This window comes from Corvus kubaryi, unplaced genomic scaffold (assembly GCF_017639235.1).
Source record: "Corvus kubaryi isolate FWS band 111438036 unplaced genomic scaffold, C.kubaryi_AGA036_p1.0 37260, whole genome shotgun sequence".
Classification (NCBI taxonomy): domain Eukaryota; kingdom Metazoa; phylum Chordata; class Aves; order Passeriformes; family Corvidae; genus Corvus; species Corvus kubaryi.
In genome coordinates, this window is record NW_024581077.1 from 8,355,031 (window position 1) to 8,382,296 (window position 27,266).

At 39.3% G+C, this 27,266-nt stretch overlaps 1 protein-coding gene across 5 annotated transcripts in view; it reads left to right on the plus strand.

The window, feature by feature from the left end:
• The first annotated feature begins 278 nt into the window (after positions 1-278).
• Positions 279-27,266, plus strand: part of CRACR2A (calcium release activated channel regulator 2A) — a 52,592-nt gene continuing 25,604 nt past the window's right edge. The window contains exons 1-8 of one of the 5 annotated variants that reach the window (XM_042024305.1): positions 280-461; positions 5,732-5,844; positions 10,029-10,267; positions 14,625-14,736; positions 16,946-17,114; positions 18,654-18,800; positions 24,274-24,364; positions 26,893-26,988. In XM_042024305.1, the coding sequence (XP_041880239.1) occupies positions 10,100-10,267; positions 14,625-14,736; positions 16,946-17,114; positions 18,654-18,800; positions 24,274-24,364; positions 26,893-26,988 (783 nt within the window). In that variant the 5' untranslated portion in view covers positions 280-461; positions 5,732-5,844; positions 10,029-10,099. Of the gene's footprint in view, positions 462-5,731; positions 5,845-10,028; positions 10,268-14,624; positions 14,737-16,945; positions 17,115-18,653; positions 18,801-24,273; positions 24,365-26,892; positions 26,989-27,266 lie in introns of those variants that run through there. The other 4 variants (XM_042024307.1, XR_006015396.1, XM_042024304.1 and 1 more) reach the window with 4 other exon arrangements.

A 27,266-nucleotide genomic window follows, 5' to 3' on the forward strand; every position in this document is an offset into this window, starting at 1 on the left:
GCAGCTCCATTTGGACTGGTCACCACCTTAGGACCTTGGTGTGGATGAGCGTTCTGGTGCTCTTCCATACCCTCCTGCCCTGTGCCGTTTAGGTTTCCTGTACCCTTACCCTGGAAAGCCATCACGCATGTAGTCCTGGCTGCAAGAGGGACCAGCGAAGGCTCACCCTCCTCACCTTCCCCTGGCTCTCTGATCTCGCCTCGGGCGAGTCGCTCCAGCCCAAGGCGAGGTGAGACCGGGCGGGGCAACCGCGCTCCGGCTGCAGGTAGAGAGGGAGGGAAGGAGAGAGGCCGGGCCGGCCGTCCCGCCCCTGGGGCCCAGCCCGCCTCGCCCGATTATGTCACCCGTGCTCAAAACAAAGTTAGCAAAGTGGGTTCAGCCTTTCCGCGGTCTCGCTTCCAGCCCGGGGAGCGCCGGCCCGGCCAGCCCGAGGGGCCGGCGCCTGCGGGAGGCGGCGGCAGGTGAGTCGGGGCGGCACCGGGGCCCAGCCGGGGCAGGGGACGGCGAGGTCCGTGCGCAGCCGGCCCGTGCTCCCCGCGGAGCCGCCGCCGGGGAGGCACCCGCGGCCGCCGTTCCCTGCAGAGCCCCGGTGTCCCAAGGGAGCTTCCTCTGTCGCAAGCCGCGCTTCCTGAGCCGTGTCCGGAGGCACGGGGCCCGGCGGGGCTGGGCGGGCTCCGGGCAGCCGGCACGGAACGCGCCCTGTCCCCGAGGGGAGCGGCGGCCCGGCAGGGTGGCAGGGGCGGGGGGGGGCACGGGCTGCCCTCGACCCTCCCTCAGCTCGCTGCCAGGCTGGCAGGGGGCAGGGAAAGTGTCTGGGAGCGGCGGGGCCGGCAGCAGGCTGGTGCAGCCCCCGCAGCGCCGGCTGCGGCGCGAACGCCCGCACGGCGAGGGAGCCAACTCCGCCGTGGGGCCGGAGCTGGCGTGGGGAGCGACAGCTCAGAGCCGAGGCTGCGACTGTCGTGACTCCTCCCACACGCGGAATGTTTCCCAAAGGTGGTGCCCGAAAGTGCTGGTGACGGGGAGTCGTTGTGTTGGCGCTCCCGCCGTGCCTCGTGTAGCTTCGTGCCGAGGCTGACAGACGCTGTCAGAGAGAAATCCCTGGATGGCCCGGCTACCTCAGGAGCTGCGCCGCTGGTTTTCGCTTCCCTGCAGCTACAGAAGATAATTGAGTTTGTGGCTGGTGACTGCCTTCAGGCCCACCAAGTACTTGTTGAAGAAGAAGGCAGTGCTGTTCCGGCTGGTTGTTAAAAATGATTCCTGTGTCCCCCTGCAATAGTTTGGTGTCTCTCTTACTCTGCTCTAGCATTTATGTGATATCTGATTTAATTTTCTGTCTTTCTTGATACTGAAGGCTTATGATGACTGTAAATGACAGTTATAAAAGAAATGTACTGCTACCAGGATAATAGATTTCTTAATATACACCAGTAGAACAGATTCTAACTGCATGTAGTGAAACGTGGGTAGTGTCACAATTGGGAGAATGGTGAAATCCCTCTGGAACACTTCGACTAATTTAACATGCTCTTCTATTTTCTTAGTTGCAACTTTGTGGTTTTCAACAGTAGTTTTCAGCTTAGTTTCGCTTTTCTTTTTAGAATACGTGAATTATTCTGATGCATGAGTAAAAATTTATTGGATTTCTGGGGGTTGTTCTAAGAACTCTGGTCCCCATATTTGAGCTTCAGTAATTGTACAGATCAAAAGGGAACTGTTACACCCGAAAGTACAAGAGTGAAAATTAAATGTTGATTTTCTCTAAACTAGATTCTCATCTTTCATGAAATCAAGAAAAGAAGTCAAAAGTCAGTGTCAGAAGTACAAAAAGGCAGATGTATTGCTGTGAATGGATTAAGTAGTAAATGAGATTTAGGGCAATAATAGTTTACAGTGTCATGGTCTGCCAGCTCTTGGAGACTTAAGTTCACTGCTGCTGAAATGAATGAGGTATGTTTGGTTCCTTGTGAGATATCTCTGCCCCCACCTCTCTTATCTTGTGGTGGGCTAAAAGATAATGGTGAAACAAGTAGCAGAAATAACTGCACTAAAGAGCATCTGTCTACAAGCTTTGCTTGTGGTTTCTTCAGACCACAGGATGAATGTATTGCTTCAAATAGATCTCTCTTTTCCTCCCATTTCTGTTCATTGATGAATGATATACTCTCATGATTTTGTAGATGGGTAAATGGTGGATAAACGGAGGAGTAAAGAGCATAGTGGTCTGCCCTGATTCCCTCTCCACCGTTTGTTAATTTGCAGTGTAAGTATATATGAACATAGAGTTCTACATGTAAGGAGGGACTAATACATATGTAGGGTTTCATTTCTCGTGTTGAAAAATGCAGATTTAGTCAGTTTAAGTTAAACCTGATGTAGAAACATAACTGATTGCACTGTTCATGACCTAATCCATGCAAAAGCACCAGGAAGTCTCTGTCTGATTGAAACTGAGATTAAAGATTTTGGACCCATCTTATTCCTTAGTCTCACAGAGGGGGTGTCAAGGAAACTGAAGGGTCTTGCTGGGGAACTTCCATTCATTGAAGAGCAGCATAAATGAAGGCAGAGACCCTGCACCATTGTAAGGGTAACTTTCTGAGTAATTGGCTCTCAGAGGATGTGGAAGTTGTATCTCTACTCAAAAGCAGTAGTGAATTAAAATCCAATTAAGAATCTGTAATGATGCATTTTTAATTGTTTGCATTGCGAGACTTTTTTTTGTAGAACTGAACAGGATGAGGTACACCAAGCCTCCTAATCAAACACAGATAAGTGGATTTGTTTATATGTGTTTCCAAGGCCTTGGAAGTGAGCTGTGCAGAGCTGATAACATGAAGGTTATCTTGTTCTGCATATAGGAAAATATTACTCTTTTAGGATCATATTTTACCATTACTTTTTGCAGTAGAAAAACAGTGGACTAGCAAATTGAATATTCCTGTGCCTCACTGACGTGCTCTTGTCCCATAAAACCTGTCTCACTGACTCAAGCGAAGGTGTTTTCTAAGGGCAAGTTTGTAGTTTTAAAAATTCTGAAAGTTTTGAAGACAATAATTCGTGCCAACCGGGCTGCAAACCGAGTGCCAAATAACTAAGGAAACACTTGGAATATGCCTCTCTCCCTTCTAGTGGAATCTGCATTAACTTGGGTCCTCTAAGGTCCATGGCAGAGTAGACTGAAATTTTCCACTAACGTTTTTTCCATGAAAAATGAATTCTTATTTGAAGAGAATATTTAATTTGCATCTCAAAATCCTTTAACTTAGGTTGAAGATGTAACATTCCCTGAAAAACTAGAAATAGAGAGTGTATTTTAGACTTCAAGCCAAATTATTGTTGGTTTTCAGGCAGATAAAAGGTTTTGATTTTTTTCAGAAGTTACATTTTTAGCAAGGACTTTTGGAGGAGGCAGAATATTTCAAGCGGGGTTTTTTTTTTGTGGAAATGGTGTATTTTAAAGATGTTCTTGTCAACCTGATTTCACCAGCCAAAAGTAGCTCCATTTAGCAGTGAGTCATTAGGAGAACCTGAAAGATAAGACAATTAAAAGGGGTATATAAGGTTTAACTTAAACTCTTTCCAGATCTTTACTTCAGGGTGAGGGGGTTTCCAGTGCAAATAATTTGTCTACAAATGGAACAGCTCATGTGAATTGGCAGTATCTCCTGCCAGAACGTCATGTTACACCACTTACTAATATAATGCTGTTATCAATATAGTTAATCACATTTAATTTCAGTACTTGGAACAATGCAACACAATAAATTGTGCTTAGAGGCATTTTCCAACATAAATGATTCTATGATTCTTTGCAGTCAGAGGGACTCAGGTCAGTTTTGACTTTGCTACATTTGGAATATGTTGCATATGTTGTAAGGTGCTCCTTCTTAACAATAGTTTTTACATCCCTGAATTAACAATTTATGTTTTAGAAAGAAGTCAAAATAATGGTAGAATAGCTCTACATGGTTCTGTAATAGTCCTAATACAAGTTCTGTAACTGGTGATGTTTGCCCAATTTACATGCAGATGTTTATATAAACTCGTGTTGCAGCCACAAATGTTAGCCAGAGTTTTAGCCCAAAATACATAACTGGCCAAACTGTATTTGTATGCAGTAATGATTTATTTGTAAATTACAGAGATAGAGACAGACTTTGTGAGGAAAACACACACTCAGATACACGCACACTTGTACCACCATCCTGCTCAGGTGTTGTGTAGGTCAGCAGAAGACACAAGGTTCTTGCAACCAGCATGCAGGCAAGGAACAAGAGGGAAGGAGAAGAGTTCTTCTTGGAATCAGTGTCCTTGAATAAGGAGGAAAGAGCAGAAGGAGGGAGAGGAGACAATGGGTCCTTAAACATGCAGACACTACAGGCAGGGTGCTCTCAGTTCTGATGATCTTGTGATTATTCCGCAACTTTGGTTTCCATGGTGAATGTTGCCCCTCAATTCAGTGTCCCTTTATAAGAAGTTTGCATTTCCAGGCAGTTCTTAGCTTTTGATTTCTTAAATACAATAAAAAGGAAGCATCCAAAGCAATGAAACAAGAGGAAAAGATGCATTTCTGCTAAAATCATGACTACTTAGAATAGCTTTACTTCTCAAGGATCCTAGCAGCACTTAGCAGGCCCATTTTAACTTCACCCTGTTGTTTCAGTATGGATCCCTAAGAACTGTTTAGATTAAGGCAATAAATATCCTATTAGTTGTTTTTCATCAGTGTTGAAGAGCAGGGTGGGCATAAATGAATATGCCTGCTTACTTTGGACATCTGAATTTTAATACATGGATAGTTTCGTTTACTGCTTCCATAGAGGCCAGCAAGAAGCCAGGCAGGAGACTTTTGTCTTCCTCTGGGGAAGGTGGGCTTTGGGAAAAGAAAATCTTCTTACAAGGCCAGTGAAAACTAGTTGCTTGGATGCAAATGTTAAAAATAAAAAAGCTTAATGAAGGCATGTTCACCAGTCAGAGTTGGTATTCTGCATCATAGTGCACAGAATTGACATCGTTTGTTTTTTCCCAACATTGGTATTTGTGGATTCCTCTAGGGACAAATGCCAAGTGGGGAGTAAGTGGTCTATCCAAAGTCTTTGGCTACCTGTTTTGGAATCCTTAAGGCTGTCACTTTAAGCTTATTTTCTGTTTTTCTCCCATTTCACAGTTAATGTTGTTGAGACTTTGTTTCAGATATATAACCTGGATTTTTATCCTTCTTTAGCTTTAAGGGTTTGTTTTGGTTTTTTTCCTTAACTAGTAATCTTCTCAAGAAGAGAAATTTCATTTATGTGACTTTGATGTGGGTATAACACAATATCTTCTCCCAGGTCTTTTTCCTCCTTTATTTCTGCTGAGGTCCCTTACCTTGAAATAAATCGTAAGTAATTTTATGGAGACTTAAAACCTTGTTGTGGTGTAAATGAAGATTTAAGCTTGCAGATAACAAAGGAGGTGCTCCTAATGATTCCCTTAATCTTTAAAAGCTAATTGGGTCTGGCTGGAGAGCTTCTGTTAAGACTGAGTCTAAGCAGTCTATTAAGACTGATTCTGAACAGAATTTGGTTCTCCCACACATGTCTACTGATAAGAAAAGAATTTCTACATAACTAAGTTTTTTCTTTTATAGACCAGTAGATGTAGGACTCCTCTGTTGTCTGCCTTTGCTACTCCCCTGAAATTATTTTCATGACACATTTCTTTCAGACTATCTTCTTGTGGTCCCTCCTAGGAACTCCAGCCTGCCTCAGATCTCCCTCCAGAGTTAAGCTCCCCACATCCATTCCATGGTGTGCGATCTCCTAAGATGAAGAGTCATGAGAGATTGTGTACATCATGAGAGAGGTGATTGCAGGCTGTGTGGAAGAGTCTTTAATGATACATTTCATCACAAGCCTTTCTGACTTGCATGTTTTTACTTGAAAAGTCAAATCTGGAGGAATGAAAGTCTCCCTTTTTTCATCCAGTTCTGTCTAGGTGTTGGTTAGGCCAAGCTTTATTATGCTTCCACGAGAGCTTAAAAGTTAATTGTCTTAGTCACAGTTGAGAAAAAACAGGTATTTTCTTGAGCACACAACTTTGTATCTCTGCTAGTTGTTTTCAGTGTGGGACCTGAATTTTTACATTTGACGGTCATTAAACCTTTTTATAAATGGATAGAAGTAACACTGAGGCCCACTGATCTACTCACCTTTCTCAAGGAATGATCATCTCTGCCGTTATTTGCAGATTTGTGTTTGGTCTGTCCTTCCATGATGGCAGAACTGCACTGCCCTTGCAGCCAGGGGTTCAGTGCTCCACCTTCTCTATCCTTGGGTGGGTTTTCATGTCTAGCTTTTCTGACATGTTTGCTTGTTATGGATTGTATTATGTGCATAGGGAGCATTTTTCTCCAATCCTGTACCTAGAAAACTCCTGTGTACTTGAGGTTGGTTATTGTGCTCTTTGGTCTTAGCAGTCCCATTCCTCTGTCATTCCCTGTAGGTCCTGCTTTTTTTGATTCTTCCTTGATGGACCACTTGGCCTTAGTTAAGTTAAATAAACTATAACTTTTCAGTTTAAATTTAAAGGATTCTACAGCAGAGTTCACTGTCTAACTGGATGAACACTTGTTCAAAAGCAGGGCAGAGCAATAGGGAACAGAATGACTTCCTTCAGCAGGCTTGTGCCACTGGAGAATATTTGTGGTGATACATTCTAGCTTTAGGAGCTTTTCAGCATAATGCTGAAAGATAACTAACTCTGACACTAGGTTATTTCTGAAGAGGTCCCTGTTCATGTGTCAGGCATACTACGCTGCAGCTGCGGGTCATTTTGACAAAGATAATTTGGTTGTAGGAAATAAATATTTCTTGTAGAAAAAGTATGCAATCTATTGTTTATTTTCTAGTGTCTGTAAAACGTGTTCTCTCTCATAACAGCGTTTTGTAGAAATCCAGGGTGACCTTGGTATTAAGTGAGCTTACTCTATTTTTCAGCTGGTGGTATGTTTTGAAGTGTGCTGCAGAAAATTTCTACCTGTAAACACATGCTAAGAAAAATATTTCTCTGAAACCTAAAAACTCAAGAGATATGAGGGCAGGAAAAACATCTCTCTAGGTTTTTAACTATCACAGTTAGGGAGACCGGGGATGTCACATGTCATGACTTGTGAAATTTGTGGTTCAACATTGCTCTGTACTTCTAGAGTTTGGTGATTTACAGTAGACATGACTGGAAATGATGAAAATATCATTTAGAATACTAGCAGTGACCTGCCTTTTGCAGATCCAGAATTTACCTCATGATTAATGGACAAAAACTTCATAAATCACACATCCTTGTTTAATATTTGGAGCTGTGCTTGTCTGCATCCGGTCATGATATGACCTATTTTGCATAGTGAAGTGTGTTTGTAGCTAAGAGAATGGAAAACAAAGGTCTTAAAAGAAATGATTTTGTAAGCCATTTGTTTTCTAAAGGAGATGGATGAGTGAATGGAACTACCTATGTTATTTAAAACTGGCCTTGAGGTAATTACAGTGCTGATTCAGTAATGTGGGACAAATTGCAGTTCTAATTTTTCATGTTATTACCAGCATTTGCAAAGTATCAGAACACTGTAGGAACTACGATGAACTCTATCAGCTTTAGAAGCTGCCATAAGGATTAAGAATTTTTGCAGATGCTCTAGTTTAATTTTCTGCTGTATTGAAGACACTCACTGTGTAGCGAGTTTTTATGATGTGTATAAAAGGTGGGGCAACTTATAAGAAGGTGAGGCTCTCATGATGCATGTAATTTCATTTTGTGGTATGGAAGTATTTAGAAAGCATGGTGATATTTGCTGAATTGTACTGTTTGCTAACTGCAAACAGCTTTATCGAAGTGTATATAGTGCCTTTTTGTTCAACCATTTTTAATCAGCTTTTGTATTTCTGTTCTTTGACTTGCAATTGGCTATCTATTCCTTGCATAATTTTTCTATTTTCTTAAGGAAGTCTAATGGACTGTGCAGAGGAAGGCACTAGCAGCACTTATTATCATGATTAGCTTGGCCTGCTCCTGCAGTTGTGGCCTTTTGAGAAATTGTTGAGATGTGAGGGAAAAAAAAAAAAAAAAGGGAAAAAAAAAAAGAAAAGAAAAAAGAATCGAATACATTTTGAGTCCAGGTCAGATCTTGTCAAGACCATCTTTAGGCTGCACTTGTCCCATTGATTTTTGGTATTTTTAAACCTGTTTTTAAGTTAGTGTCATTGCTAAGTTGAAACTGATGGCCTGGTTTGTCACCGCATACACTGGTGTCAGTCAGGAGTGAGCTGTGTTGAAGTAAGTGAGGTTCAGGTGTGTAAAAGCAGTATGAAAGGAGAATTTCATGCAGACTATTATACCACTTTGGCCTGATTGTGGCTTTCCATCTGATCCACTTGTGGGTGGCTATATACAATGAGGGCAAAGATTCATCTGGCTTGTATACTGTTTTTGAGACTGTTATTAGAAACGTCATGGAAGGGATTAAGAAACAGGCCAATTACGGAGTGATCTTTTCCTTTGTGTATCTTCCCAGCTACTGAATGTTGGTCAGACTTTCAGAGCTAGAAATTTTCTTCATAAGAGAAAGAGATTACAGGTGTTCAGGTAGCTGTAATAGGCAAAAGCCCCTTGTTATGTGTGACCAGAATTCCCTGTGACAGCATTTTTTAGCCTTGTTAATTATCCAGGACTGCTGGCACAGGTGCTCTGGCAGGCTTTGGTGCCTCCTGGGGTGTGGAGTGTGGCTTGCCCCAGCAGAGAGCTCGTGTTGGGTGCAGGTGTGGGCAGAAGCTGCATTCATATACCTGGTTTTGGGGTTTATAAGGCACCCCTGACTGGTGTACATTAAAATTCAAGCAAGACCCACTCTGAGGGAGGAGTTTCCTAAGGTGGAATGATACTGGGTTTTGACATCCCTTGGCTTCTCTCAGTGTTTTTCCTTCTCATGCTTGTAATGTTCTTAGCAAGGATTCTGACAGCTAGGTTCTTTGGCTATATAGCCAAAACTCTTTCAGTTTTGGAAAGTATTTGAGCAACAGTCCTGGGATGATTGGAGTGATAAAAGAGAGGAGGGAGGGAGAGGAAACTTACCTATGTTTGCAGATTTTTGTCACATGGTTTCAGAGAGGTTGGGTGATTTGCTCACCAAAATCTTAGTTTGGTTTGAAGTCAGTGGCTATTTGCAGTGCATTTATACTTACATGTTACATGGGAAGTCCAACTGTCTGGCCCATAGCTATCAGAGAAATCACTTTGTCATGGGAAGCTGTGTGAAATTCTTGGAAGATGCTGTATTCTAAGAGTGCCAGGTTTGAACTTAAGCATAGAGTAAAACAGGTTCTGGCTGAGCTGCTCTGTCTGTGCAATCAGAGTCTTTTCACCTCTAGAGGCTGCATAGACAAGCCAAAGGTCTTGTTTCCTCCTGTTCTACCTTCACACCCATGCAGTGCAGAGGCCTTTGCTCTGAAGACAACATATGTTTCAGATTTAAACAATTTTCACTGGCCTCTGTTGAAGTTGTTCCAGGTTGTGCCAGTCAGGCTATATTCTCTTATAATAGTCAAATGCCTTACAAAATTCTTTGTTCTGTTAAATATTTTCAGACAAATCTGTGTCTATGTTAGGTAGACCTACTTAGATAAGCAGAACTAAAAATTCAAGATGAATATATGAAGTCAAATTGTAGTGACTTTAAATTACTTTTGTCTTTACCTGTTCTTCTTGTGTTTTCTTGTTCATGTTGATTGATTGTCCATATTTCTTGTCAAACTGGCTGATTTTGCTCTGAGATTCCATTTCAGTGCTAATTTTGTCTTCTTGCTCCCTCAGACTTCCCCCTCCTTGTTCATCATCCCATTTGCAGTGTCTTAAGTGCAACCCATCAAGGGCAAGCATTTTCAAAAAGCTTTTTCTTCTTCTAAGATTTAGTGCCTAATTAAAGAGATGGTTGCTAAGAGATTGTGGAAACCATCATGAAGAGGGTCTGATTTGCTTTTCTCCTTACCTTCCATGCACAGGTTTCAGATCAGAGTTTATGGGTAAATGGGATAGCAGCATCCCAGGATATTCCTGAACTGAGATTGTAACCATGGACAGAATAAAAGGAGACTGCACCAGTCCTGTGCAACCAGGAGATGGAGAGAGGAGCAGGACTGGAGAACAAGACCCAGAACTAACTGTGCTGGGAAAAGCACAAGAGTTCTTTCAGATTTGTGATCTGGAAGGCAAAGGCTTCGTCACTTGTCAAGACATGCAGGTAAAATGAACTTGGTTATGTGAAATACACAATGGGAGAAGCTCCTAAAACCCTTAATGAGTTGAGACTGATTAATTTAGAGTTTAAAATGTTAACACCCTTCTCATAACTTTAAAGAGATAAGTGGGATTTAAAATAATATCTTTAAAGTCTTACATAAGGCTTGCATTTTTTCTCACAGACAAAGCAACAAAAAAGTGGAAAATCAAAGTAAATTAAGTTTAAAACAATGCCCCAGGAATTTAATTCCATTCTTGTTGAAAACATCAAAACACCATTAAATTCATTACTTTGCGATTTGCCATGGCGTCAGGAGTGTATTCAGCCCACCAATTTCAACCTTTTTTTCAGCAAAATTGTATAAATAAAGTCTTTCACTGTGGCTTCACTGTCAGACAATGGTGAACTCAGCTGGATCACATATATATGTAGGAAGTATAGAGGAACAGTATTTTGAGCATTATTCAGTGTTTGCAGTAATCTTATGAAATTGTGCTTAATTGGTTTGAGGGGTCAAAATCAGATTTGCTGAATATGCTGATGAAAAAGAGCGACTATATATAATAAAATCTTTTGAAAATGTGATTGTTGCACATTGCAGAAGTGATAAGATGATTTGAACCATTATGTGGCAGAAAACAGGAATGTACTCATGCTTCACATGCAAAACATAAGTTGAGTTAATCCATTTTTACTTCTGTACTTATGGATGAAACAGAATTGGGGAGCAGGAGCAAAACAAATTCATTATGAACTACTGCCAAAGAAAGCATCTCATAGAAAACTTAGAAACTTTCCCTGTCCTCAGAAACAAAGATGTCTGTATGTATGAAAATACAGTTGAAACAGCTTTAACTACCTATTTTGGAAAAGCAAAAGTCTCCTAAGTAAACTGCTCAGTTTACTCGCTCTCAAGAGCTTTCTTTGCAGTTGTGTGTTGCTGAGTTTTCTGATGACCTCTGTTAATTATGCAAAGTTGAAAAAAGAGAGGAATGCAGATGCTTGCTGTGCTGTAGGCTTTGCCAGCCTACACTATCTTAATGAAGTAACTGAATGTGAAAAAACCAAATATATTGCCAGTGGTGGTTTTTGGTAAATACAAACCCACAGAGAATTTAATGGATTACAGTTTTATAGTCTTTCTAAAAACTGAATGGTATATATTTTTACCGAATGGAAAACCCATATATTTATATGTATGTTTATGTATATAAAAAGTTTTAATACCTGTTTTTCGCAAGGAATGTAAAAATACTTGTTTCTGTTTGATTCTGGGTTTGTACTTAGAGTGCTGCTAAATTTATGCTTCAGGTTCTAAAGCAGATGCTGCAAAAGATGCAGTAGAAACAGAATTTCAAAGAACAAATAAAGTTCTATTTCATTCATCTATTTCATCATGAGTGTTTGTTTACTATATCTGAAAACTTCATATGTATATGTAAGTGTATGTGAGTTCTTTAATACAGAAATAAAGGTGCTCAGGACATTTGAGATGATGTTTCTTTATACTTACTTTTATTTCCTGCACTTCTTGTGATGTTTACTCCCTATAGGAAAGACACAAATCAATAAAGTAAAAAAAAAAAATCCGTTTTTTCCTTAAAAGGTCCTAAGTGTTGATCGCTTTTGCATTGTGCATTTGGTAGGTCTGTACTGCTTATCATTCCTGAAGCTTTGCTTCAAATATAGGATGCTAATGCTAAGCTTTTTAGTCTTTAGTCATGTAATACAGGGCATGATTTCAACAGAGAGTGCTAAGTATTTGAAATTCAATTAATCTCGATGGAAGAAATCTTACAGAGTTTTCTCTTGTGTCTACAATGTAGTAACTGTACTGAAGATTTACTCCTCCTTGATTATATGATATTGTTTATTGTGAGACTCTGTTAATAGTTGTTTTTTTAAAAAAATTTTCATTCCATTTCCAAATACTAAATGTACCCAATTTTCAAACCAACAAGAGATTTTCTGAAATGTCAAGAAAGCAAATTCTATGTGAGACTTGAAACCACAGCTTCATCTGTTGGTCCTTGAGGTTATAATGAATAATGAGAATTAGTGCTGTAAAATGTTTTGTTCTAATGTGCATAGCAGGATTGGGTTCAGATCTTGCTCTTAGCTATGGATTGGGTTCAGATCTTCCTCTTAGCTATTTGAGCTCTGTCCTTTTATTTAGCTGAGTAGAATCTTGGTATTTTGAGAGAATTAAGCATAGACGTCATGAAACCGCAGAACACGTTTGGTGGCAGTGCAGATAGCTTCTTTTGAAACTGCAGTGGTATCTCTATATATTTTTTATTTTGTTTTCTTTTCTTTTAAAGATTTTAGTAGCCTCATATTGAAAGGGTCTATGTATTTTTACAGTAAGTCTGAAATGAGCAAATAAACAAAAACACAGGTATGAGGCCAATAACGTTTTGCTTTCCTAGGCACAAATCATCTTAATTTTTTTATTAAGAAAAAAACCCAAGATGTTGGGAAAACATTCACTTAATCTTAGTAAGTGTGGCCCAGTTCATCAAAGTCTGTAAATTACCCAGAGGGAATTTAATGGAGCAAACTTTTGGTACGTTCCTCAGACTGTCCTAGATTTTCATGCTTTTTTTTTCAAGAAAATGCAAGTAATTGTGGTGTTTTCTACTGTAAATTTACTGTAATTCTGATCAGAATTTGGACGCTACATTAGAGCACTGCAGCTGTGGTTGGAGAAGCACATATTTGTCGCTCAGGTTTGCAGCAAGACCTGCAGGCCACTGCAATGGAATAGCAGGTGGATCTGTGTTCATGGCAAGGTCAGATGAGTGCTCCTTCAGCACGTCCCAAAGATCTGGTGGTAAGAGTACAGTTTCTGTTTTTCTGAATGTAAAAAGAGAAATTGGTTTGAAGCACCTTCTCCCTCATCAGTGCAGTGGTGGCTGTAAGAATTTTACAGGAGAAGCTGATTTTAAAAAGTTTCCTTTTAGATCTTAGAGATTAAAATCCAGACTTTGGGAAGATGGGTGTGTTTAAGTAAGAAACTGAAGACAGGTGTATCACTGATGAAGTAAGTTCTTTAAACTGCGTCAAGTTTTCCAGGTTTTTTTGGAAGCAGGCAGCAATACACAACTAATCCTGCTCAGAAATCCCTTTGTGACTATTCCAGATAGTTGTGTGCTTTAGCAGCTCTGTTGCATTCCCTTCTCAGGACCACCTTGGAATTCCTTCTACCGCTTTCATTTAACTCATACAGTTCTTAAAGCATACCCTAAACCCTTCGTGGCAACCAGGAAACTCCTGGTTAATGTACTCAGCCAATTCTTACCTTGCCTATATGGCTTAACATGTTGAATAGTGGTTTCTGCTGTTTTGGATTGCAGAAGAAACCTTTTTTGGCCCTAAATCCCTCCCCCACAGTGGAAGAGATTAATGCTTTTAATCTAATGAACTTTTTCAACCTACTAGCTTGCAGTTTTAATATGTTGTATATACAACAGTAGTTCGGGGGGGGGTTAAAATGTAAACTAATAAGGCAGAAGACTGAACCAGTGTGCATTGATACTGCTTCTCAAGCTGAGGAAGGGTTTTAATCTTCCTAGTGCTGCAGTCTCCAAGTGGAAATGCTGGTTAGTGGGGTTGTTTGCCACTCCAATTTCCTCCTATTTCTGGGAATTTGTCTACACTGTTAAAAGAATTAGGTTAAAACCATTAGGATCAGTTTTACAGAATTCTTTTCTTTTGTACTTTTCTTTAGATTATCAGGAAAAAATAAGTGATTTTTGTGGAGCTAGTTTCATGCAGCTACCTCTTTCTTGGTGTGAGCATGCTGCATTTCAGAAGTAGATAGTCATGAACTCCATTTAACTCATTGTGGGAGCAACAGGTTTGGTCCTTAGACCATGCAGCTTTCTTAGCTTTGTTTTGTTTACTTATTTATGTACATTTTTTGAATCAGCATTTATTAGGACAGTATATCCTCTATAATGTAGTTGTCTAGAGATGTCTCTTGCTTGACTTTATGATGTGGAAGGAACTCGTTGTACAATTCTGCTGCCAAGTTCATCCAGTAGCCTGATAATCAAGGCATTTCACCAGGATGCTGAGACTCCAGCTCAAGTTCTTCCTCTTCTCTTCTCTGTGGGATTGGAATTTGTGGCACAAGGCCATTGTTCTCATTGCTTCGTCAGAATGGATTCATAAAGGCAAGCAGAGAAGTCATTAAAGCAAATGTCTCTCAGTTTATCTTGTTTTGCTCTGTAATTGGATTTTCACTCAGGGAAGCAAAGGGCCTATCCTTCTGTATTATGGATGTTTTGTAGAACCCAGTCTTCCTCTTACCCTGTAGTGATGGATAAAGCTGCTGCATGTTTTGTCATTACAGAGACTGCATCCTGAGTTACCTCTTAGCCTGGAAGAACTTGAAAAAGTTTTTGTTACATTGGATGCTGATGGCAATGGCTCACTTACCCCAAAGGAGTTCATCACAGGATTCAGTGAGTTTTGGAAAGCATGTCTCCTCTTTTGAGCTTTATTCATGTTCTGTACTCTCCACATCAGTAAAGAAGAATTTTGTCTTAACAGTACACTTAATAATGCACACAGGGAACCAGACTATCCCCTAGATACAATGAATGTATGTAGCAGAGGAAGAAGTAGTCAAATTATGTCAATAAATAGACAAAGGGCTCCAGGGTTCTTTCTCTCCTATGTAAAATGGCAAGCCATGACACAATATGAGAAAAATTATATAATCATCTGAATTACACCTGTTTTAAGCTGTTGAGTAGATCTATGTACAATTGATTGGAGGTTTCCCTTGGTGGGGCTGGGAGGGAAAGTTTTGTGTGTTATTTCGTATCAGGCAATAAGACATGAAAGATAATTAAAATTATCTCTAAGACTGATGTGAGACAATGCTAGGAGTGTGTTAAAACCACAGTCCTTAGAGCTGTGGGAATGCTTTCTACAATGAATTAGTTCCTCAAGTGATGTTAATTTATTTCAAAACAAAACAGGATGAGGCAATTATTATTACTGTAAGATGTGATCTGATAAATTCTTTGTAACTGCCTGTTTTGCAACAGCACTCTTACTGTCATGTTCTCTGTGTTTGTCACAGGGTGGTTTGTCCCTAGCTGTGACATTCCAGATAAGATGACAGTGTTAGACTGTCCTTGGTTGTTTACACAGAGTCAGTTTTGTACTTAATTTTAGCTTTGCTGACTGAAGTTTAAGCATTTTCTCTAGAAAACTGAATCTCATCTATGCATGAATTGTAACAGTAAATCTCAATTTAATTACTATGTATAAGTCCAGCAAACAGGACCTTCATTTTTGTTTGCAAATCATCAGTCATTTGAAATCCTAATTCTCTCATGTCCCACCTCTCCCATTGTGGAGGTAGATCAAGTATCTTCATAGAGTATACTCTAATCTGAAAATTGACACTATTTAAAAATGAAATAATGTATTGCTGCTTTGCTTTTCATAAGTTAAAGTTAAGTTAAATTAAGATTACTTTCATAAGCAGTCCCTGCATAACCAAAACTCTTTATTAAGAGGGGTTGTAAGTGGCTGCCATCTCAAACAGCTCCAGATCCTGGGGATTCCTCCTGCTCAAAGGTGGATGTGGCCACTGCTTTCCTGTTCGCATGTTCAGCTGGTTGTAAAGTTAAACATGTACCCCAAAGACACCCACACAGGCACACGAGGGACATGGACCACATCCCATAAAAGATAAGGATAGGCAGTGTAAAGTGTGCTACATTTTAACCTGCTACACAGCACTGACAGGTGTTTTCCAGACCAGGTTGTCCTACATTTGGCTAGGTGATAATGTTGGCGTTTCTGATAGAAGCAGAAGCTGTAGTAGGTAAAAGCTGCCTTAGAAAGCTAGAGAATGGAGAAGACAGAGTAGTGTCGGGATAAAGGTCATACTGCACCAATTACTATGGGAGAGTCCTACTCATATTTCTAAATGGTGGCAAATCTGAAATTTACTGTAACCTCTCTTTGCAACAGACTGTTCTGTTGCCAACATGCTCTTCTGGGTGCTATGAGAAAGAATGCAAGATGGAGTTAATAAAAATATAAAACCATACCAGTATTTCTCTTTCCTTGGGTCTATAGTAATTTCTGTACTGGAATTTAGAATATAACAAAAAATCCTCTGCATAAAATCACAATATTCCACCCCCCTGCAATTTCACTGTGGCAGTTTCACTTCTGTATCCTCACCATACAACTACTGTTAATAAAATACAGCTTTCTGTATGCAATTTATATAGGAATTGAATGTGTGTCTTTGGTCATGCACTAAAAAGAATGTTAAATTTTATATAATGTACATTTTATCAGTACTGGTGCTATGGTTATTTTAGATTCCTAATGCCTATTTAAACCCATCAAGAAAGAAAACCACAAAATTTATGAAGAGTTGTTACTGCAATTTCTGTCCTTTTATTTTTTGCATGGAGATACGAATTTTTTTATTATGTTTGTGAATTTTGAGGTGGATGATTTACTGAAGGTTAGGCATTAAACTGGGCACAGAGTCAGCCATAGAACTCAGTGATCCTCTTGCCATGTCTCATCCTTTTGTTGTTTATTTACTGTAAAATTTGAGCTTTAGTATGTTTAGTATGACATTGCTTTTTATAGTAAGTTCTGAATATGCTAATGTGTGCAATTTCTAATTCTTAGGCCAATTTCTTTTGGAGCAGATTGCTTTGAAAAATGACATGGTGCCACCATCAGAAGGTGAAACAGCTGGCCCAGTTAGATGCGAGGAGACCATGAGTGGTGATGAGGATGAAGAATTCCAGTTCTCGAATCTGATGGATCGGCTTGGAGCTAAAAAGGTTTTGGATGAGTGAGTCCTCACAGCAATAGTAGTCAGTTGTGTGACCTTTTATGGTTCACCTCTGGGTTTGATTTTAATGGAATCCAAGATGAATGGCGAGAACGAAAGGTGCTCGAAACCACAGAGAAAAAAACCTTATAAAACCTAATTTTCTTATTGTCAGGATAAAATGCCACTCAACCAAAATTTTCAAGAGCAAAACTGTTATACTCCAGGCACATGAAACATGTTTTTCTGCCATGGGAAAGCTCCACCACTTGATGTGCCATGGCATTTGAACATAGATAATTACAAGCATGTAATCCCCAGATGCCACTGATTTTCAATCAAGGCATGATGACTGCTATTTTTGGCAAGGGATGTTTTTAAAGTGCACCGTAAGTAGTGAGGTTTTCTCCACTTTTTCTGCTTTTTCTCCCCTTCATGCATAATTGCATGTTGTGATTGCTCTGGTAACACTATGTCTTCCAAGGCCAGGGTGGCTCATTCTGAAACATGGAACATAAAACCTGCTCAAATAGCTTCTTGTGTGTTGGCCTGGCATTCATTTGTCAATCACAATGAATATTGCAGAACAAAAAAAAGCATTGGGCAAAAATGGGAGAAAATCTGGACAGGTGGTACAAATATTTAAGAAATACATCAGCGATTCTTAATGTGGAATAAAAGTGCTCATCAGTCCTTCTCTTCCCCCGACTGCCTGTTCCAGGAAACAGTTCATTGTCAGTCATCCTGAAAGGCTTTCATTATGAAGAGATATTTATCACCCACTTCTTCTGTCCTTATCCTTATTTTGTCCTTTAAATATAGCACTCTTTGCTGGCTAGGTTCAGGCTTGCAATGCACATGGAAGAGAATGAGTCAGGAAGAGACAAAGTGGTTCAGGAGAATTCTGGCAAAGTATTAGAAACCTGTTATCATTCACAATAGAGCATCTCTTTCCCAATGTCTGCTGAATAGATTTGGAAAGACAACATTATCTTGGTAAATCTTTAAATCAAAATTTCAAGACGTTTTGTTCTGATTTTTGTAGCAGACTCACCATGGAATAAAAACGTGTTGAAAATGAAAGAATACAGTACAAATGCAATTTGTCAACATAACTTAGGAATCTGAATCTCATTCATTTCTTATGAGGAAGGCATTTTGATTAGCTTTCCCACTGCCCCCTCCCCTCTAGATTTGTGGGAACTTCTTTGCTTCTAATAGAAGTGATGGCAGGGCACGTTGTATCTCATCTGTCTTTCTCACCCATTCCTGTTTAGGTGAAGTGTTGGGCAAGGCACCCAGTAAACAAGCAGTTCCCGTGCTATTCTGCAGTCAGGAATGACCAGATGTTACAATGCATTTTTTTGAATAAATTCAATCTCCATCATTTCCCACCCTCTCCTCCTTTTCAAATTTGGCACAGTTTAAGTTGGTTTTAATAAGTTTTGTGTTCTGACTAGTGATGCCCTGAAGCCTCCATCTACTAAAGGTGCTAAGAACATTTACTGCAGCCTGGGAAATATTATTTCTTAATGAATCCTTTATGATCTCTTCTTTCAGTGAGAGTGATGTGAAGCAACTTTGGTTGCAGCTAAGAAAAGAAGAACCTCATTTGCTTTCCAATTTTGAAGAGTTCCTGGTCAGAATTTTTTCCCAGCTCCAAGAAGCAGATAATGAGAAGAATGAGTTGGAGTGTGCTCTAAAAAAGTTGGTATTTCTCTTTGTTAGACTTCTTGTTTAGTTTTACAGCTATTTTACCTACTATTTGGACTTTTGAAATCAACAAGGTGTTTCAGTGGAGAACTGAGGACAAGCCTTCCCATAAAGTAAAATTTTATCAGGCATTAAGAGTACTGGTAAAACTATTCATATGGCAGAACTGAATGAAATTAGCTTTTCTTTTCCAGTTAAGATTTTATTGACTGAAATTCTTTTGCAGATGTCTGTTATTGCATTGAAGTTTTAAGACAATATTGAGTGATTCCAATCTAGTTAATCAGTTTGATTCCAGAGGAAAGTCATATTTGACAGTAAATCTGATAAATTGTCTGCGTGCTTTGCAAGCATTGCGTGCAGAAAAGCTATAAACCTGGATTAACTGGCCAGAGACATAAGAGGTTTAAGATGTTAGAGCAGCACAAAGCACTGATATTAGTGAAAGTGTAAGCTAACAAATATATATATATATAAAGCAAACCTATGGAATAGCGTATATGTTTTATATATAAGACATATAAAATGTATATATAAACAAATGCATAAAATGCATATACAAAAAATATATGTAAGGACTAAAGTTGATAGATCATTCTTTTATATGGAGCTATCTAGAGGGAAAAAAGTTGTGATGCTAAATCTAAACAGAATGCAAAATTACGGGCATAGTTGAAGTTCCACTGTATTTTTATTTTAAAGTGTCACTTCTGAATTTCAGATTCTTACAGACTGAGTAATAAAGGCAAATATATTGTTGAACATTTACTTCATTTGTTCAGCACTCTCCTGACTATTCTGAGGATATAACAAGGCTTATGGAGAAGGAAAAAACCTAAATATATATGGTCATTAAAGACAATTGGTTTATATTCGTAGTAGCATTTTCATCTAAGTCTCTGTGTGTGGTTTTAGCCTTCAGACAGCTGGAAACAGCATACAGTGAGTTTTGCTGTCTGTTTAGACTAGAGAGGATTAACTACCGTGTGTGGTGAGAGGTTTGTTCTGTGTTTTTTTGAGGGGGTTTTTGTGAGTGTTTTTTTTGGGAACTGAATGAATAAATGTGTCTGTTTAATAACTCTGATCAATGCAGAGTACATAGAGTACATTAGCATTATCTTTTCTAGCTGATGTGAAATCTCTACCTTGAAAACACATTGGATTTTTATGCCTTTGTAGTAAAAACATGTTGTAGCTAATTTCTTCTTTTTGTTGCTCCTGATAACACCACTGATTTCTGCACGTAGATTGTTGTTTTGTTTGTAGTTGATTGCAGGAAGGAAACAGAGTAGTAATGTTGTCTTTGGTAACGGTGGGGATGAATAACCTGTTTTCTTTTAAACTATGTACGAATAACAGCAAAGATCAAGACAGCACCATATAGGGGAGAAGATTAATTTTTTGTAATACCCACATACTTATTAGCACTAAGGTGCATGTATCTGCTTAGACTGGCCAGGATTTACTGTGGGATCACAGAAGATAAGGAACGCTGGGTTTTGAGGTCTTGTAATATCTCCTGGCTTGTTGTTGATTGGTGACAATAATACCCTTTGGAAATAGAATATGAATTTGTTCTTTCATCTTTCCTTCCTGACTCACCTCCGTGAGTCATTAGGCAATAAGGCAGTCTACTCTCAGCCTTTTGTCTCCTTTCCTGGGTGTAGGCTGTGCTTTTGTCTTAAATTGTTCCTTTTTCTTCTATTCTGGATGCTCTGAGAAGCTTCATGTGTGTGTGCAGGGATCTTTATGCCATAAAAATCTATGCTCTTAACCCATGATGTTCTTTTCTACCTGTTTTCTGTCTTTTCTTCTGGAGCTTTCACACATGCATATTTTCATTCATGAGCCTGAGTCCTGTGGTCTAAGAGATCCAGGAGTTTCCTCCTGTTCTGGTTCAATAGATCAGGTAGGCTGCTGTTGTTCCTGTTTGTATGTTCAGCCTCACTACTGCCTGGACCTATATTCTCAATACACAAACATGCAAATACAGCACGCACGAGGGACTGTGTAGGTTAATACTGCTGTAACTATCTAGAGAGAAAAAACCTGTGATTTTAAATCTAAACACAATGCAATTTTGTGGGTACAATATTTATTTGCCAGGGTAAGTTAGTTCTCCTTGATTTTTGGTACTTGTGTTTCATTTTAAGGATGAATTTAAAATTAGATGGCTTCTTAAATTTAGCACTAGTGTTTTTTTAAATAACAGGGTGGTGTATTGAGCACGCAAGAAAAGCAGAGGTGAATGTTAGGAGAAGAAAATAAAATCAAGCCGATGTGATGGGCAATTACAATTGCAGAGAAAGCCCATGGGGGCATTGCAGAGAGCTTCTTGAAATCAGCCAGAAGAGCCCAGTAAACTGCTGGGCATTACCAGGGAAGGTACTGAGCATGTGGCAAAGCACGTTTTTGGCACCACATGGAATCTTAGTGCACCCATGTCCTGAGTGCACTGTGGGAAGTTCTGGTCTCTGCAACACAGGGAGAATGTAGTGGGATGAGGAAAAGTGCAGAGAATGGCAACTCAGTGGTTAAAGGAATAGAACAGCTATTCTGAGAGAGCTGTTTTTAGAAGGTCGTATCTCTTGAATGAGGAGGCAAAGGCTGGAGTGGGATATGACAGACCTTGTTATTCTTCAAATCCCTGGCAGTAGAACCAAGGGGCTTTTAATAAGACTGGTAGGAAGTAAGCCTAAAAGAGATGAGAAAGACCTTTTTCTTCTAATAGGAGATAAAATCTTCAACTGCCATTAGCTCTGTCTGCTGCTGTGCTTCGCATTTGAAGGACAAACCTAATAAAAATGTAGAGTGTGTTTCAAACAACAGAGTTCTAAACAGCCAAGATAAACAAAAGGGTATAAAGGAGAAGGGAAGGATGAGCTGACTTCTCATTGGGCTTAGCATGAGACACTGTCAGAATCCATCTTCATGGAAGAGGAGAGGAATCAGCACCTCAGGAGATTAGTTCACACTGTGCACAAATCACTGTATTTTTTTAAGGAGAAAGAACCATTACGACAAACTGCATGAACAGCAGTTGTGAAATCAAAACAGTTCACATTGCAACTTCATGAATGGGCAAAAATTAAACCCTTCTGAGTGTGTTGATCCTGAACTTACCTGAACTTAGTGAGTTTATGTTACATTTCATCTGCTTTCTTCTCCATCTGTTTATTCTGCAGCATTACTGAAAAGAGAGATTACATTATCAAATATTGCTGAAATTATAAAATTATGTGTTAAGTAAGACTTGAAGGGGTAATCCAAGGGAATAGAACTTTTAGTCAAAACATGTTGCCTTTTTCATGTAACAGTGATATATCCTTATGAATTCAGTTTTTTCCTCCTGAATATATGTGGGGAATATTTGCCAGCTAATGTATTGGATTATTTTTCCTGCTGCTTGTTAGTTATTTTACTGAAAATTGTTACACTTTTGATTACAAGGGGATATTATTTTCCCCTTCTGTTTAATTTGACCATGAGATAAGAATGGAAATCTATGAATTAAATGCTTGGAGAGTATTCAGCCTACAGAAATGGCATGTGCTTATGTGCCAGACCAACTAAAAAGATTCCTACATCCAGCAGTACCTCCTGGGTGTAGTCTTCATGGTGCTGCCATATCCTTTGCTCCCAAACACAGAAGAGGAAAGAAATACCTAAATCAGCAGGCTAAAACACAGGACTAAAGATATTCTCCCTGTCACACAGAAGCCAAGAAAATCTTTATGATTCCCATGGAAACACTGACAGCTGTGCAATATGTTCTGCCTCTGCAGAGTTACAGGGCTTTTCAGCAGTCAGTCTAGCGCTGGTCAAAGTGGTATTATACTGCATGAATACAGCAGGTGTATGATCTTAGCATCTCTGCCATGCCTTTCTAAGTAGTTGTTATTTCTCCATGAATTTGTGTGATTTGATTGCATCGATGAATGCTAATTCCTTATGAAGCATTTTCTTAGTTTCAAGAAAATAAAATTTGAGATCAGAACATGAACCACTTTTACAGTATAAGGGGAGCAAGGCAAAAAAGGGCTTCTGGATTTTCTGACGCTCTCTATTGCAAGTGTTGCAGTCACATGGCAGAGGCCCTTTTGGGGCCTGGTTTTCTCACCTAGTCAGAGTTTACAAAAGTCTAAGTGACAGCCATAGTTTTCCTCAAATTCTTGTAGTTTAACAGTTGATTATTGCTTCTGTAGATCCTGGGAAAATGTCTTACATTTTTTATCTGTGACTGAAAAGGGAAGCTGGCAGTGTCAAGTGTTCTGCTGTTGAAAGGGGGAAAGATAGACTTGTTTCTGGTTTTACTCACGCTTCTTAGATTAGGTAAAGTTTTTGAATTTTCTTTAAAATTGCGTTTGTTTTAAATGAGAAGAGAACCAGGCCTTCAATAAGGCAAAACCACAGAACATATAGAGCATTAGGTTAAAAAAAAAAAAAAAAAGTAGATACAAAATAAATGTTGGTGGTTTTTTCTACTGGATGTTCCATGTCTAGCTCTTGCTGATGTGAATGCCCTTGAAGATTCTGTACTTTATTTGAACAGATGCATTATGCAGATTGCTCAAGGAACAGCTATGGCACGAAGTATATGGGGGAATATACAGTACTGGCATAGAAAGGTCCTAACAATCTCAATTAAAATTTTTTCTAGGATGTCCCCTGAGTTTGATACAAAGAGATTTTTGCATTTCAGTTTCTGCATTAATAAGAATAGAATAAAGTAGTAGCGGAACAAAGTAGATCTCTTGTTCCCTGTCAACAGTTAAATTTTTTCTGCCCAAGTGAAACCATTTGCTCTTCGTGTATCAAGCTGCAGTGATATTAATTGCAATATTCTACTGGAAAAAAGTGAACTTTGGAGGTTCTTTTTTTTTTTTCCTACAGTCATATACACTTGGGCACAACGTATTTATTTCTGTTCCTCATCTGGGCTTTTCAAATTTGTTTCAGCAAAGCTGTCAGAGAGGCAGTAAGGCTGCTTTCATGAAGGTCTTTCAAGAGTTCCATTCTAGCTAATGTGTCTTAGATGGAAGTACCTCATTCAGTACCCTTGAATGGGGAACAGTGCAGTCCAAGAGTAAAAAAAAAGGAAGTTACAGTGAAAATAGTTTTAACTGTCAAATTTAGGCTCTGAGATCTTGGTATTGTCAAGATATTAGTAAACTTTCTTCCTTATACCTAAGATCTAGTAGTCATTAAAATTGCATGATGAACAGCTGCTTTATATGGAAACATCAGCTTTATATTAGCTTTTGAGTTGTTGAAGCTTTACTTCCATGAGAAAAAAAAAAATTAATCTGCGAGCTTTGCTGCACAAAAATTTCTATTTCCTTGACACCTTGAACATACGTTTGGAGTCTTGTGTTATGGCAGAGATGTGGAGCTTAGCTGGTAATGTGAGCCATCTCTTGAAGTAATGCTACAAAGACCCACTCAGTGTTTTCTTATCTCTTATTAGGAAAATTGCTGCTTATGATGAAGAAATTCAACATCTCTATGAGGAAATGGAACAGCAAATCAAAAAGGAGAAAGAGCAGTTTCTCTTGAAAGTGAGTGTCTCTTTGTTATGGTGGCCATGGATTCTGCTCCCCCTTTCAGTGGTTTTAAACTCATTCTGGGTGTGAAATTAAAGCCCACAAAATGTGTTTCATAACTGAGGAAGAAAAAACACCTTTCACCTCACAGCTGCTTTTCTACTGCAGCTTCAAACTTTTAGTCTCTGAAGCTTCAAACTGAGTGAATAAAGTTGGATGAAGGAGCACTGATGTCCTGTGCTCAGTGGCTGGCATTCAGCAGCAGCGACTGGCATTCTTTTGAAAGTCAGTTTACTACAAACATTGTATTACTGATGCTACTCTAGGTCCAACCTCTGGTCTCAATTAGGAAGTGCAGTCTGTGAGGTTGTTCAGAGCAGCACCAATCCTGCTGACTTCTACAGTCTCTGCTTTTTGGGAGGGGATAACAATAAGAGATGACTCAAGTGATGGTAATTTGCAAAACAACCACAGGTTATTTGCAAAATATACACGGGTCAGATTATTTTGTCACACCCATGGTGCTTCCAGAACACCTGAAAATGAATTCCGTTTCCTTGGGAAGTCTTTAAATCTCCTCTACTGTGTTCATAGTCTTTTCTTTGGATTCTTCTGTCGTGCTTTTTCTTGTATAACAAGGAAACTAACAAGAACTTCCAGCATGCTCTAGGAAAGAGTAATCTTAAAACCATGTAGGTGGGATGCCTTACTTCCTAGCTAGATCAGGATTCTCAGGAATTTGGCCAATTACGTTTTGAGTATTAAAATATTGGAGGTTTCACAGCTGCTCTGGGTGGCCTGGGAGAGTCAGTCATCTACTGAGCTACTGGCTCATCCCTTTTTGTTTTCTTGGCATCAGTCATATAAATGACACAAACACAGGGTTTCAGCAGTACATGATAGAAATAGTTGCCAAAATAGTGGTTATTGTCTCCACTCTCAATCAAATATATATAAGTATATCTATACAATATAATCAAATATATCTAAAGCTTCCTTTCGTGATGCAAATACATGAAGTATTTTTTGTTTCCTGCCAACCAAAAAAAAGGTGCCTTTATCAGCTGTCTAAGGAATCATTCTTTTCACTTGCCTTACAGGGTAGTGAACCTGACTCAAATTTTCAAGTTTTTTTCCATTCCAAGCTGAGAGCAGTTTTTAGTGGTGGATGAGATGAAGCCTTTAAATAAAAGTTTGTATATCAGCTGAAGGATAAAAAGTATTTTCAACTTTGCCTGACAGCAGTTTTGTGGAAAAAATAGTTTATGTGCTCTTAATAGCCCACAGCTGAAGTGGTTCTGAAAACCCCCAAACAACAAAGACTTTTCCATAAGCAGTGATTGTTGGATCTCCTAATTAGTTGTATATTTGAGGTTAAGCCATTTCTTTCAGGCTTTTTCATGAAAGCTTCCCACTCAAGCTATTTACAGTTTAGTCAGCAGCCACACTAAGGGCTGCCAGACACTCAAGAAGTATTGTTTCTTTGCATGACTAATTTGGGATCTGGGGAGATCTGACTGTTAAATTCTTTCTCTAATGCAAAGTCTTACAAAGACTTTACAGCCTGGAGAGATGCATTGATGCCATATAAAGGGGAAATTATTGTGGCTTGAATGAAGAGCAGCTCTTGAAGAATACATTTAAAGAAATTGGTAAGATGCAAATAAGTACAAATTGTAGCTATTTACAGTACTTAATACCCTGCTGACTGAATGTTACACAAAAGGGGCAGTTAGTCTGTTTTTTCATTTGGATATATATTCTTCCCCAGAAAGAGCCAGTTATCATGCATTTGATTACCCCATTATGGGTACTGCTTAAGGGAAAACACATGTAAGAACCACTGCTGTTTTGATGGAATTTTTGTTTTTGTTTAGAGGCATTTTCCTGGGGACCTTAGAGAGTAGAAGCCTGTTTTTGGAGGAACAGGACAGATTCTCAGCTGACACAAACTAGTGGAACCTGATTTTACTCAGGAGAGGTCTGACAATTTTTCTCAGCTGAGGAGTGTCAGAAGGAGTAATCCCAAATATGACTGGGAGTTCCCAGTGATTGCAGGATACTTACAAAGTGGACAGGTTAATATAATTGCTAAGTGAAAGGCAGAGCTTGAAACCCCAGTTGCTTGTTTATACCGGTGGAACATCTGCGAAAAATTGTTGTTAGTGATGGATTTTAAGCGTGGCAGTTGTTGTTTCTTTCACATCAACCTGAGTTGCTGTGGCTGGAAATGAGAGGATACCTTCTGGCTGTATTGATTTAGGTTGGCTAAGCTCCTCAGCCTCCTGCCTGAGGCATCTGCCTCCCCTTTCTAGACTTGATACCTACTCATACGCAATCAGCACGTTCTGTAGAAACCACAGTCATTGAAGCTGCTGGACTACACCAGTTTACAGATTCATGGGTGATACCATCCCTCAACTGAGTACTACCTGTGTCTTGTTATATTCACTGTGGAAAACTTCATCCCTGATTTGTTATTTCTCCTTCTGCTGATGCAGTTATGCTGTTCTGTTAATCCATTTCCTCTCTGAATTTTGCAGGACACAGAGAGGTTTCAGTCCTACAGTCAAGAGCTGGAGTGCAAGCTGCTGTCAAAAGAACAAGAACTGGAACAGCTGGTTCAGAAGCAGAAAAGGGTACTAACTGATACTCTTCAGAGTTGAAAAATAGATAGCTCTTATTTGTTCACATGATTTTCAATAGGTACTATTTTAGATCCCAAAACTGTAAGTAGGTGTGATGTTGTTCTGCCAAATTGTGACCCTCTGTTTTTGTGTCATGTGCTTAGGAAAAATGTTAACCTCTATTTCTAAAGTAATTTTCATTTTATGTGGTAAAATGGAAAATAACATAATGCTTTGGATATTCTCCCCAGGTACTAGGGTAATTTTTATGAAAACATAGCAGAATTCCA